The 13,082-nt window shown below is 40.1% G+C and overlaps 1 protein-coding gene across 1 annotated transcript in view; it reads left to right on the forward strand.

The window, feature by feature from the left end:
* GRB14 (growth factor receptor-bound protein 14) overlaps positions 1-13,082 on the forward strand; it is a 74,639-nt gene that overhangs the window by 44,382 nt on the left and 17,175 nt on the right. Inside the window, exon 5 of the mRNA XM_011990996.1 lies at positions 978-1,115. Coding sequence (XP_011846386.1) covers positions 978-1,115 — 138 coding nt within the window. The remainder of the gene's footprint in view (positions 1-977; positions 1,116-13,082) is intronic.

Here is a 13,082-nt window from a genome sequence, read left to right on the forward strand (position 1 = left end):
GTGTCTCTCTCTCTCTCCCATGTTTCCCCCCACTTTCTCTCTCTCTCTGTCTGTCTCATGGTGTCTCATCCTGCAGGGCTCTTCCAGTTGCATTGGGCTTCTTACCTGTGATGGTCTCAGGGTAGTCACATTTCTTATGTGACAGCTGGATTCCAAGGCCCAAGTCATGAAAAGCACCAGGCTAGTTAAGGACTACACCTAGAATTGGCAAAGGGTCCCTTCCACATATTGTATGGGTCAAAGCAATGACAGGCTTGCTCACATTCAAGAGAGTGGAGAAAGACTCCACCTTTTTGTGATTCAGTGACAAGATGACATTGCAGAAGAGCATGTGGGATGGAAGACATTGTTGCCATCCTCTTCGGAAAACGTGACCTACCACATTCACCCACAACTGAGAACCATAGATGACAAAGAAGAGATAGTTTTATTTGCTTTATCCTCCTCAAGGAGGTGAACTTGGCTCAACTTCCTGCTTCCCAATTGAAGTCAGGATTGTGGTCTTACTTATACCATAATGAAGTTAATAGGTCAACCTGTAATCTCAGGGAAAACCACAGAAAACAATGAAAAGTATATCAGGACTTAACGCTGTAGATGACGTCCAACTTTTTGAATGGACATTCAATTAGCTGATAATTTTGGTAGTTAGATAACGACATACTATCACTTAGAATGTATATTTTGTGAACTCATTTTCATTTGAAACATCTCAGGTTTTTAAAAGACTCTGATTTATTTTCTGTGTGTGTATGTGTGTGTGTATACACACACAGAGATAGAAAGAGAGAGAGAGAGGAGAGAGAGAGACACCAAGGACTATCAAAACACACACACATAGTTAATTACCGTAATGTTACATGTTATGATCCTGTGTGATTTTTACATGTTTATATTTGAAATCTTAATATGATTAGTATAAGGTTACCATATCATTGATTTAATCATAGTTTGAAAATATGTAAATTTTCTTTCAGATGTTTCTGAGTTCAAGCACATACCCTGAAATTCATGGTTTCTTACATGCGAAAGAACAGGGAAAGAAGTCTTGGAAAAAAATTTACTTTTTTCTAAGAAGATCTGGTTTATATTTTTCTACTAAAGGGACATCAAAGGTAAATTGAAGTATCCGTGATGTGTTATGAATGACATATTAAGCTGTAAGTTAAAACATATTTACTTTGTTGTATTTATTATTTTATTACTTGATGTTAAAGGTTGGTCTTTGATTTTTTTTATTTAAAACATTTGCCTTGATTATTTAAACACTACTCAGTTTTACTTCACACTGGTTTCAATGTACTATCTTTGATGGAATCTGGACACTCTTATTTCAGTACAACATATGTTACTCCTTTGTGCTCACTCTGAATTCACTCCTTTCTCCTCATCCTTGGCTGCAGAGTTTGAAGCCTGATGTAGTGTATATGTTTTCTTTTTACCCCAGGTCATACTGCTGATCTTTTCTACTTCTGAAACTCTGTTGATCAACATCAACAGAACAGAACAGTTAATAATAGAACAGTTAATAAAATGTTTCATCTGAGTCATTTATTGCTCTTTTATTATTGATTGATGGATTTATTTCAAGAGGTTTGTAAGGGACAGGAAGTGTTTGATTACATGAGTAAGTTCTTTAGTGGTGATTTCTGAGAGTTTGTTACACCCATCAACAGGCAGAGTACACTACTCATTGTATAGTCTTTTATCCTTCACCCCCATCCCACCTTTTCCCCGAGTCCCCAAAGTCCATTGTATCATTCTTATTCCTTTGCATTCTCATAGCTTAGCTCCCACTTATGGGTGAGAACATACGATTTTTGGTTTTACATTCGTGAGTTACTTCACGTGGAATAATGGTCTGCAGTTCCATCCAGGCAGCTGGGAATGCCATTATTTCATTCCTTTTTATGGTTCCATGGTCTGTCTATCTATCTATCTATCTATCTATCTATCTATCTATCTATCTATCTATCTATCTATCTATCTATCTATCTATCTCACAATTTCTTTATCCACTCGTTGATTGGTGGGGATTTGAGCTGGTTCCATATTTTTGCAATTGTGAATTGTGCTGCTATAAACATGCATGTGCAAGTATCTTTTTCATATAATGACTTCCTCTGGGAAGATACCCGGTAGTGGGATTGCTGGATCAAAAGGTAGTTCTACTTTTAGTTCTTTAAGGAATCTCCACACTGTTTTCCAAAGTGGTTGTACTAGTTTACATTCCCACCAACAGCATGAAAGCAACCCTTTTCACCACATCCACACCAACATCTACTGTTGTTTGTTTGTTTTTTTTGGTTATGGCCATTCTTGCAGAAGTAAGGTGGCATCACATTGTGATTTTGATTTGCATTCCCTTGATCATTAGTGATGTTGAGTATTTTTTTCATATGATTGTTGACCATCTATATATCTTCTTTTGAGAGTTTTTATTGATGTCCCTAGCCTACTTTTTGATGGGATTGCTTTTTATTGCTGATTTGTTTGAGTTCCTTGTAGATTCTGGATATTTGTCCTTTGTTAGATTTAGAAATTGCAAATATTTTCTCCTGCTCTGTGAGTTGTCTGTTTACTCTGTTGAGTGTTTCTTTTGCTGTGCAGAAGCTTTTCGTTTGATTAAATCCTATCTATTTATCTTTGTTTTTGTTTCATTTGATTTTGGGTTCTTAGTCAGGAAGTCTTTCCCTAAGCCAATATCTAGAAGGGTTTTCCTGATGTTATCTTCTAGAAACTTTTGTGGTTTCAGGTCTTAGATTTAAGTCTTTGATCCATCTTGAGTTGATTTTTGTATAAGGACAGAGATAAGGATCCACATTCATTCTTCTACATGTGACTTGCCAATTATCCCAGCACCATTTGTTGACTAGAGTGTCCTTTTTCCCACTTTTTTTTTTGTTTGTAAGTATCTGGCTTTATTTCTGTGTTATCTATCCTGTTCCATTCGTCTATGTGCCTATTTTTGTACCAGTACCTTGCTGTTTCAGTGACTATGGCCTTGTAGTATAGTCTGAAGTCAGATAATGTGATGCTGCCAGGTTTGCTCTTTTTGCTTAGTCTTGTTTTGGCTTTGCAGGCTCTTTTTTGGTTCCATGTAAATTTTAGGATTTTTTTTTTCTAGTTCTGTCAAGAATGATGATAGTATTTTGATAACAATTGCATTGAATTTACAGATTGCTTTTGGCAGTATGGTCATTTTCAAAATATTGATTCTATACATCCATGAGCATGGGATGTGTTTCCATTTGTTTGTGTCATCTATAACTTCTTTCAGCAATGTTTTGTAGTTTTCCTTGTAGAGTTCTTTCACCTTCTTGGTTAGGTATATCCTTAAGTATTTTATTTTATTTTTTACAGCTATTGCAAAAGGGGTTGAGTTCTTGATTTGATTCTCAGCTTGGTCACTGTTGGTATATAACAGAGCTATTGATTTGTGTACATTAATTTTGTATCCTGAAGCTTTGCTTAATTCATTTGTCAGTTCTAGAAGTTTTTTTGGGGAGTCTTTAGGGTTTTCTAGGTATACAATCATATAATCTGTAAACAATGACAGTTTGACTTCTTCTTTACCAGTTTAGATGCCCTTTATTTCTTTTTCTTGTCTGATTGCTCTGGCTAGGACTTCCAGTACCATGTTGAATAGAATTGGTGAGAGTGAGCATCCATTTCTTGTTCCAGTTGTCAGGGGGAATGCTTTCAGCATTTCCCCATTCAGTATAATGTTGGCTGTGGGTTTGTCGTAGATGACTTTTATTACTTTAAGGTATGTCCCTTCTATGCCAATTTTGCTGAAATTTTTAAGCATAAAGTGTTGCTGGATTTTGTCTAATGCATTTTCTGCATCTATTGAGATGATCATGTGATTTTTGTTCTAAATTCTGTTTATGTGGTGTATCACATTTATTGACTTGCATTTGTTAAATTATCCCTCCATCTCTGATATATAACCCACTTCATCATGGTGGATTATCTTTTCAATATGCCATTGGATTCAGTTGGCTAGTATTTTGTTAAGGATTTTTACATCTATGTTCATCAGGGATATTGGTCTGTAGTTTTCTTTTTTTGTTATGTCCTTTCCTGGTTTTGGTATTAGGGTTATACTGGCTTCATAGAATGATATAGGGGTAATTCCCTCTTTCTCTGTCTTGTACAATAGTGTCAATAGGATTGGTACCAATTCTTCTTTGAATGTCTGATAGAATTTAGCAGTGAATCCATCTGGTCCTGGACTTTTTTTTGTTGGTAATTTCTTTTATTACCATTTCAATCTCACTGCTTGTTATTGGTCTTTTCAGTTTCTATATCTTCCTGGTTTAATCTAGGAGGGTTATCTTTCCAGAAATTTATCCATCTTCTCTAGGTTTTCTAGTTTATGTGCATAAAGGTATTCATAGTATCCTTGAATGATCTTTTGTTTTTCTCTGGTATTGGTTGTAATATCTCCTGTTTAATTTCTAATTGACCTTATTTGGATCTTCTCTCTTCTTTTCTTGGTTAATCTTGGTTAATGGTTTATCAATTTTACTTATCTTTACAAAGGAACAGCTTTTTATTTCATTTATCTTTTGTATTGTTATATTTGTTTCAATTGTATTTAATTCTGCTCTGATCTTTGTTATTTCTTTTCTTCTGCTGAGTTTGGGTTTGGTTTGTTCTTGTTTCTCTAGTTCCTTGAGGTGTGACCTTAGGTTGCCTATTTGTGCTCTTGTAGACTTTTTGATGTAGGCATTTAAGACTATGAACTTTCCTCTTAGCACTGCCTCTCCTGTATCCCAGATGTTTTGATAGGTTGTGTCACTATCATTGTCCAGTTGAAAGAATTTTTTAATTTCCATCTTGATTTCATTGTTGACCTAACAATCATTCAGGAGCAGGTTATTTCATTTCCATGTATTTGCATGATTTTGAGGTTTCCTTTTGGAATGATTTCCAATTTATTACGCTGTGTTCTGAAAGAGTACTTGAAATAATTTCAATTTTAAAAAATTTATTGAGACTTGTTTTGTGGCATATCATAATGTCTATCTTGGAGAATGTTCTGTGTGCTGATGAATAGAATGTATATTCTATTCATGTATTAGAATATATAGTTATTCTGTATATATAGAATATATAGAATGTATATTCTATTCATATATTAGAATATATAGAATATAGTTGTTGGATAGAATGTTCAGTAAATACCTGTTAAGTTCATTTGTTTTAAGGTATGGTTTAATCCATTGTTTCTTTGTTGACCTTCTGTCTTAATGACCTGCCTAGTGCTGTTAGTGGAGTATTAAAATTCCCCACTATTATTGTGTTGCTATCGATCTCATTTCTTTATGTCTAATAGAAATTGTTTTATAGATTTGGGAGCTCCAGGATTAGGTGCATATATATATTTAGGATTGTGATTTTTTCCTACTGGACAATTCCCTTTATCATTATATAATGTAACTGCTGTTGCTTTAAAGTCTATTTTGCCTGACATAAGAATAGCTATTCCTGCTCTCTTTTGGTGTCCATTTGCATGGAATGTTTTTTCCACCCCTTTACCTTAGGTTTATGTGAGTCCTTATATGTTACATGAGTCTCTTGAAGACAGCAGATACTTGGTTGGTGAATTCTTATTTATTCTTCCATTCTGTATCTTTTAAGTGGAACATTTAGGCCATTTACAGTCAATGTTAGTATTGAGATGTGAGGTACTGAACTATTATTCTATTCATTGTGCTATTTGTTGCCTGAATACCTTGTTTCTTTTTTCATTGTGTTTTTTTTTTTTTTTTTTTTTGAGATGGAGTCTCGCTCTGTCACCCAGGCTGGAGTACAGTGGCCGGATCTCAGCTCACTGCAAGCTCTGTCTCCCAGGTTTATGCCGTTCTCCTGCCTCAGCCTCCCGAGTAGCTGGGACTACAGGCGCCCGCCACCTCGCCCGGCTAGTTTTTTGTATTTTTTAGTAGAGACGGGGTTTCACCGTGTTAGCCAGGATGGTCTCGATCTCCTGACCTCGTGATCCGTCCGTCTCGGCCTCCCAAAGTGCTGGGATTACAGGCTTGAGCCACCGCGCCCGGCCTGTGTTTTTGTTTTATAGGTCTTGTGAGCTGTGAGGTTTATTCTTTTTTTTGTAAGATGGTGATATGGTTTAGCTGTGTCCCCACCCAAATCTTGTCTTGAATTGTACTGTCATAATTCCCACGTGCTGTGTGTGGGACCCGGTGGGAGATAACTGAATCATGAGAGCAGGTCATTCCCATGCTATTCTCGTGATAGTGAATAAATCTCACAAGATCTGATGGTTTTATAAAGGGGAGTTTCCCTGCATAAGTTTTCTTGTCTACTGCCATGTGACATGTGCCTTTCACTTTCTGCTGTGATTGTGAGGCCTCCCCAGCCATGAGGAACTGTGAGTCCATTAAACCTTTTTCTTTTATAAATTTCCCAGTCTCATGCTGATAAAGTATGTCTTTATCAGCAGCATGAAAACAGACTAATACAGATGGAGTCTTGCTCTGTCACCCAGGCTGGAGTGTAGGGGCACCATCTCGGCTCACGCAACCTCCGTCTCCCAGATTCAAGTGATTCTTCTGCCTCAGCCTCCCAAGTAGCTGGGATTACAGGTGCACACCATCATGGTAGGTTTTCTTTTATAGGTTACCTGATGCTTTTGCCTCACAGCTCTTAAGATTTTTTTCCTTTGACTTGGCTTTGGATAACCTGATGACTATTTCCCTAGGTGATGGTTTTTGTGATTAATTTCCCAGGTGTTCTTTGAGTTTCTTATATTTGGAGGTCTAGATCTATAGTAGGCTGGGGAAGTTTTCTTTGATGATTCCCTCAAATATGTTTTCCAAACCAATTTCTTTTCTTCCTAGGGCATACCAGTTCTTAGGTTTGGTCATTTAAAATAATCCCAAACTTCTTGGAGGCTTTGTTCATCTTTTAAATTCTTTTTTTTTTTTTTTTTTTGTCTTTGTTGGACTAAGTTGAAAGTCTTGACTTTGAACTCTGAAGTTCTTTCTTCTACTTGTTTGATTCTATTGTTGAGACTTTCCAGAGCATTTTGCATTTCTCTTAGTGTGTTCTTTGTTTTGAAAAATTGTGATTGTTTTTTATTCATGCTATTTATTTCACTGAAGATTTTTCTCTTCATATCTTGTATCATTTTTTTTTCACTAAGTTGAACTTCACCTTTCTCTGGTGCCTTCATGATGAGCTTAATAATCAATCTTCTAAATTCTTTTTCTGACAATTCAGAGGTTTCTTCTTGGTTTGGATCCATTGCTGGTGAGCTAGTGTGATCTTTTAGGGGTATGAAATAACCTTGTTTTGTCATATTACCAATATTGTTTTTCTGGTTCCTTCTCATTTGGGTATGCTATGTCAGAAGGAAGATTTGGGGCTGAAGTGCTGCTGTTCAGATTCTTTTGTCCCACGGGGTGCTCCCTTAATGGGGTGCTCTCCCTTTCCCCCTAGGGATGTGGCTTCCTGTGAGCCAAACTGCAGTGATTGTTACTTCTCTTTTGGATCTAGCCACCCACTGGAGCTACTGGGCCTTGGGCTGGTGCTGGAGTGTCTGCAGAGAGTTCTGTGATGTGAACACAGGTCTCTCAGCCATGGATACTAGCACCTGCTCCAGTGAAGGTGGCAGGGGAGTGAAGTGGACTCTGTGAGGGTCCTTAGTTGTAGTTTTGTTTATTGTGCTACTTTTGTGTTGGTTGGCCTCCAACCCAGAGTTGGTGCTGTCAAGAGCACATCAGCTGCAGTAGTACAGGGAGGATCAGGTGGTGGATGGTGCCCTGGAGCTCCCAAAAGATTATGTCGTTTGTCTTTGGCTACCAGGGCAGGTAGAGAGAGACCATCAGGTGGGGCAGGGTTAGGCATGTCTGAGCTCAGACTCTCCTGCTGCGGCTGCTGTAGGGGATGGAGGTGCGGTTTTCAGGCCAATGGAGTTATGTTCCCAGGGGAATTATGGCTGCCTCTGCTGCATCATACAGTAGGTCACCAGAGAAGTGGTGGAAAACTGGCAGTTACAGGCCTCACCCAGCTCCTGCGCAGCCCAGAAGTTCAGGTTAGCTCCCACCATGCCCCACCAACAGCACTGAGTATTTTTCTAGGCAGCAGGTGAACAGGGCTGAGAACTTGCCCCAGGCTACCAGCCTCCCAAGTGAGAAAGCAAGCAAGGCTATCAGGTTTTGCACCTCCCAGCCTGCCACGGCTTCTGTACTGTGTTTGCACTCCTGATTCACCCCCTCCCCCAGGTTCTGTCTAGGAAACACTGAGTCAGTTGAAATTGTTACAAAGTTCAGCTGGAAGTTTCCTTCTTTCTGTGATCCTTTCCAAGTTCCTCTGGCAGCCCTCCCCAGGGACCCCTGTGAGACAGTCAGAAAAGGCTTCCCCGGGGACCAAGAGTGCCCACAGGCTTTTCCTGCTGCTTTTTCTACCCTGTATTTCGCTCAACTCTAAATTTGTCTCAGCTGTAGGTAATGTCACATCCTTCTCCTGTGATCTGGACCTTCAGGTTCCCCAGTGAGGGTGTGTGTTCAGGAGTGGTTGATCCCCCTTTTCACAGTTTGGGTACTCACAGTTTTTTGGCTGTCTTCTGGGCGCCCTGCAGCAGCAATCCATTTCCTTCAAAGGGTCTGTGGATTCTCTTGGCTTTCCTTGTATGTTCCTGCAGTAGTTCTTGGAGCAAAAGTTCACAATGTGAGTCTCCTCATGCTGTTCTGCCCACCAGAGTGGGAGCTGCAAGTTAATCCTGCCTCCTGTTCCTTTACTTCTCTTTATTTTGTGTGTGTTATTTTTTCTCCTTACATATATTGTAAATTCCTAGAGGAAGTTATGATGCTGTCATCAGGGATGAATAGATATATTTATCTACATACTTATATGTTTACCTATGCAATGGTTACATAGATATACATGTGCAGAAGTTCATATGCACATACATTATCACTTAAACATACATATGTATTCTACAGTGCTGCCTGTTTTCTGTGTCTAGTCTATGTCCATCATATTATATAGTCTTTGGCTGTAAGTGTTGACATTTTATGCAATGCATTGATGTCTTTCAAGTAAAAATTCTTTTGAGAGTTTTTATGGGTGGTTATTGTTATTCTATTTTCATGCATCTATAGTTGTCAGTGAAAGCACTGTTGCTTCTTTATGGGTTAAACTGTCTTTTTTCTCTAGCAATTTTTCAAACATTCTTATAAACATTGGCGTGCAGTAATTTCCCTGCTATATTACTAGGTGTGTTGAAATATAGTCTGCTAAATTTTGCTTGATTCTTAGCACACACATTCAATCTGAAAACTCATCTTTTTTTCATATTGGCAATGTACATCCATTATTTATTTGACTACTTCTTTTCCATTCTTGTTATATGATCTTTTGCATTTTTGTTAGGATTTTCTGTCTTGGCTAGTTATGACTTCAGATGCCCTATGGCTTGATTTATTCCAATCTCTGCCTTTGTATTCACATGGCCTTCTCCCTTCCTCTTTGTATGTCTCTTATAACAACATATGTCATTGGATTTTGGGCCCACCTGGATAATCTAGAATAATCTCATCTCAAGATCCTTAACTTAATTATATCTTCAGTGACCCTTTCTCTGAATTAAGGTTACATTTACAATTTCCTGGCATTAGGGCATGGGTATATTTTTTTGGGGGGTTACTATTCAACCCACTACAGAAAGCCATTGAAATGTTTGAAAAAGGGAGTGAAATTACCAAAAGAGTATCTTGAGATTAGTTTGGTCACAGGGAGCTTAAAAGATCAAGGAGAGCGAGATTGAAAGAGAGAAAAAGAGATTGAAGGGAAGAAGGCAAAGGAGGCAGAGAGGGAGGAGTGGAAGGGAAAGAGAGAGAGAGAAGTAGAGAGAGAGGGAATTGATTATAGACACAGATGCTAATTAGATGATCATTTCATTAATCCAGGTGGAAGCGATGGGGTCTAACCTAGGACAAGCAGTAGAGGGGAGAATAAAAGAATGGCCACAAGATTAAATGGCAAAAGGCCAGATTTGTGTGGCTGATTGATATCAAAGAAGAGGAAGCAGTAAAAAATGTTCTTAAAGACAAAAGAAAATTAAGAAATAGAAAATAAAAATAAACAGGAATAACATATTTGCTAGAAGGTAACTCTCTTAGAAGACAAATAGCAATCTCAGTTCTGGATATATTTTATTGAGGATGAAGCCAACAAATGGCAATGCTCAAAACAGCTAATGATGGAGACCAGATGTTTGCGTAATGGTCTTAATAGGAGAAATGGAGCTGGAAAATAGTTATACTTGACTTTTTCCCATATTTTCCCCCAACTGTTCTTGTATAGCTTCCGTCTTTCCCTCATACACAGTTTTCCTTTGTTGCTGTTCTTGCGTGTGGGTCTTATATGTGTGCATGTATTTCCTTGTGGTATAATGCTTCATGAGCCACTACCTGGCTACCATCTATGTTTGCTCAAGGCCCTGGGTCTCTACAGTCAGCACGTAGTGAAGCCTGCCAGGCTTGTGTCCTTCTCTCAGGGCAGCAAGTTCCCCCAGTCCCTGGGTTGGTCTCAAGATGCCATCTGGGAGCCAGGGACTATAGCCAAAATCCTTGGAAATCAGCCAGGTGTGGTGGCTCACACCTGTAATCCCAGCACTTTGGGAGGCTGAGGCGGGTGGATTACCTGAGGTCAGGAGTTAGAGACCAGCCTGGCCAACATGGTGAATCCCCATCTCTACTAAAAATAAAAAATTAGCCAGGCGTGGTGGCACAAGCCTGTAATCCCAGCTACTTGGGAGGCTGAGGCAGGAGAATCACTTAAACCTGGGTGGTGGAGGTTGCAGTGAGCCAAGATCACGCCATAGCCTTCCAGCCTGGGCAACAAGAGCAAAACTCTGTCTCAAAAAACAAAAACAAACAAACAAACAAACAAAAAGCCTTGGAAATCTACCTGTTCCATTCTACTGTGGCTTAACTGGCACTCAAACCACGAGACGCAGTCCTTCCCACTCTTCCCCTCGCTTTTCACTGGCAGAGGAGCCTCACCCCATGGTCACTATTACTACAAGTCCCCTAGGGACTGCTGATGTTCATCTGAGGCCCAAGGGCGCTTCAGTCATCTTGTGGTGAATGCCACCAGGTCTGGGACTCGCCCTTCATGGTAGTGGACTCCCCTCTGACTCAGAGCATGTCCAGAAATGTCATCCAAGAGCTGAGGCCCAGAACTGGGGAGCCCTCAGAACCATCCCGGTGCTCTACCCATCTGTGGCCGAGCTGGAATCGAACATACAAGACAAAGTCTCTTTTACTTTTCCCTCTGTTTTTCTCAAGCAGAAGGAATCTCTCCCCATAGTCACCATAACTGGAAATGTGCTGGGTTTCACCTGAAGCCAGCATATCTTAGGATCTATCTTAGGGTCTCATCCAAGTCCCATGGATTACTACCTGGGTATCACTGCAGGTTATTCAGGGCCCAAGATCTCTTAGTCAGCAGGTGATAGATCCTGCCAGGACTAGGTTTTTCCCTTCAAGGCAGTGGGTTCCCTTCTGGCTCAGACTGTGTCTAACAATGTCGTCTGGGAGCTACTTTCTGAATGGGGGCCTCACAACTCTGGCTGGTGCCCTGTCCTACTGTGGTTAAGCTGCTATCCAAGATGTAAGACAGAATCCTCTTTACTCTTCCCTCTCCTCTCAAGTGGAAGGAAGGGATCTCTTTTTGGAGCCATGAGCCGTGTTGCCTGGGGTTGTGGGAAGGGTAGTGCAAGGACTCCTGTAGCCACCCCAGCTGTTAGTCACTAGCTTGTGTGCCCTCCAAGTGCGTGGCTTCCAAGCCCAGCTCATCACTAGGACTTGCCTAGGAGTTGCAGTCCTTGCAGCCTAGACTGCCTTTCATGTCTATTTAGGGCCACAGAGTAGTTTCGTCCACAGTTGGGAGGCTTGCCAGAACTCGAGTTCCAACTGCTGGGATGGGCAGTTCCCCTCTGGTTAGGGCTGGTCTAAATCCTCCCTCTATGGGTAGGTGTCAGCTGAGTTCAGTCCAGTTTTGCTTTCCACTGTGACAGGGCAGCACCGAGTTCAATGCAAAGTCTCACAGTTACTGAGCTCGCCCTCTCCCAAGTACATAGATTCTTTCTCCTGCTGAGGAACAGGAGAGGGGAGGTGCTGACAATTTAAGACAGTCTTTGCTACCTCCTTCAGTGCCTCTTTCAGTGATCTGAAGGCCGCAGGGAGGACTGCTGGGGACTGCTGATGTTCACTTAGGGCCTAAGGGCTCTCCAGTCATCTTGGGTGAATGCACCAGGACTAAGACTCAACCTTCATGGTAGTAGGCTCCCCTCTAAAACCAGGTACTGTGAGTGCTCATCTGATTTGGTTCTTAGGAAGGTTTTTTTTTTTTTTTTTTTTTGGTGTAGATGTTAAATTTGGTGTTCCTGCTGCAGGGAGGATAGATAGAGCCTTCTGTTCAGCCATCTTGCTCTGCCCCTCCTAATGTCATATATGGCATTTCTACCTGGCAAAGAGACCATTTCCTATCCTTTTCCCTGAGGAGGTCTTGATTGGTTCTAAATTTAGTTGACCACTGCTGCAAGCCTTAAAAATGTGGTCAGGAATATATTTACAGAGAAATCTCTAAGTACCCTTCTCTCCACCCCCCCATGTCCGTACACATGGGGAGATGTACAAATGTACACATACTTATATTTTGCTAACCATGCCAATTCGACTTCATAGCCTTGTAGTGCCAGTAAGCCTTAGCATGTCTGCAGTGGTGGAACAAAAATCAATCAAGAGGAAAAACTCATCATAATCTTATTGCCTTCCAGTGTTTCTCGAGCTACCTTTTACTCTCCTTTGAATAACTGAACTATATTGACTTCTACAGCATCAGTGGACAGGGATGGTTTTATTCCATCTTCATAGATATCAAACATTTTCACCAGCAAATTAGTTTCTATCAAGGAATAAGATTTTTAAAGCCATGGAAATAAATGTACCTTTCTCCTTCCTCCTACCTTTTACCAAGGGTCCTATTCGGGGTCTTTTTAAAACAATTTTCTTTCCTGTCTTATTCTCCAATGGTGTTAGAAACTA

Source organism: Mandrillus leucophaeus, unplaced genomic scaffold (assembly GCF_000951045.1).
Source record: "Mandrillus leucophaeus isolate KB7577 unplaced genomic scaffold, Mleu.le_1.0 Scaffold389, whole genome shotgun sequence".
NCBI lineage: Eukaryota > Metazoa > Chordata > Mammalia > Primates > Cercopithecidae > Mandrillus > Mandrillus leucophaeus.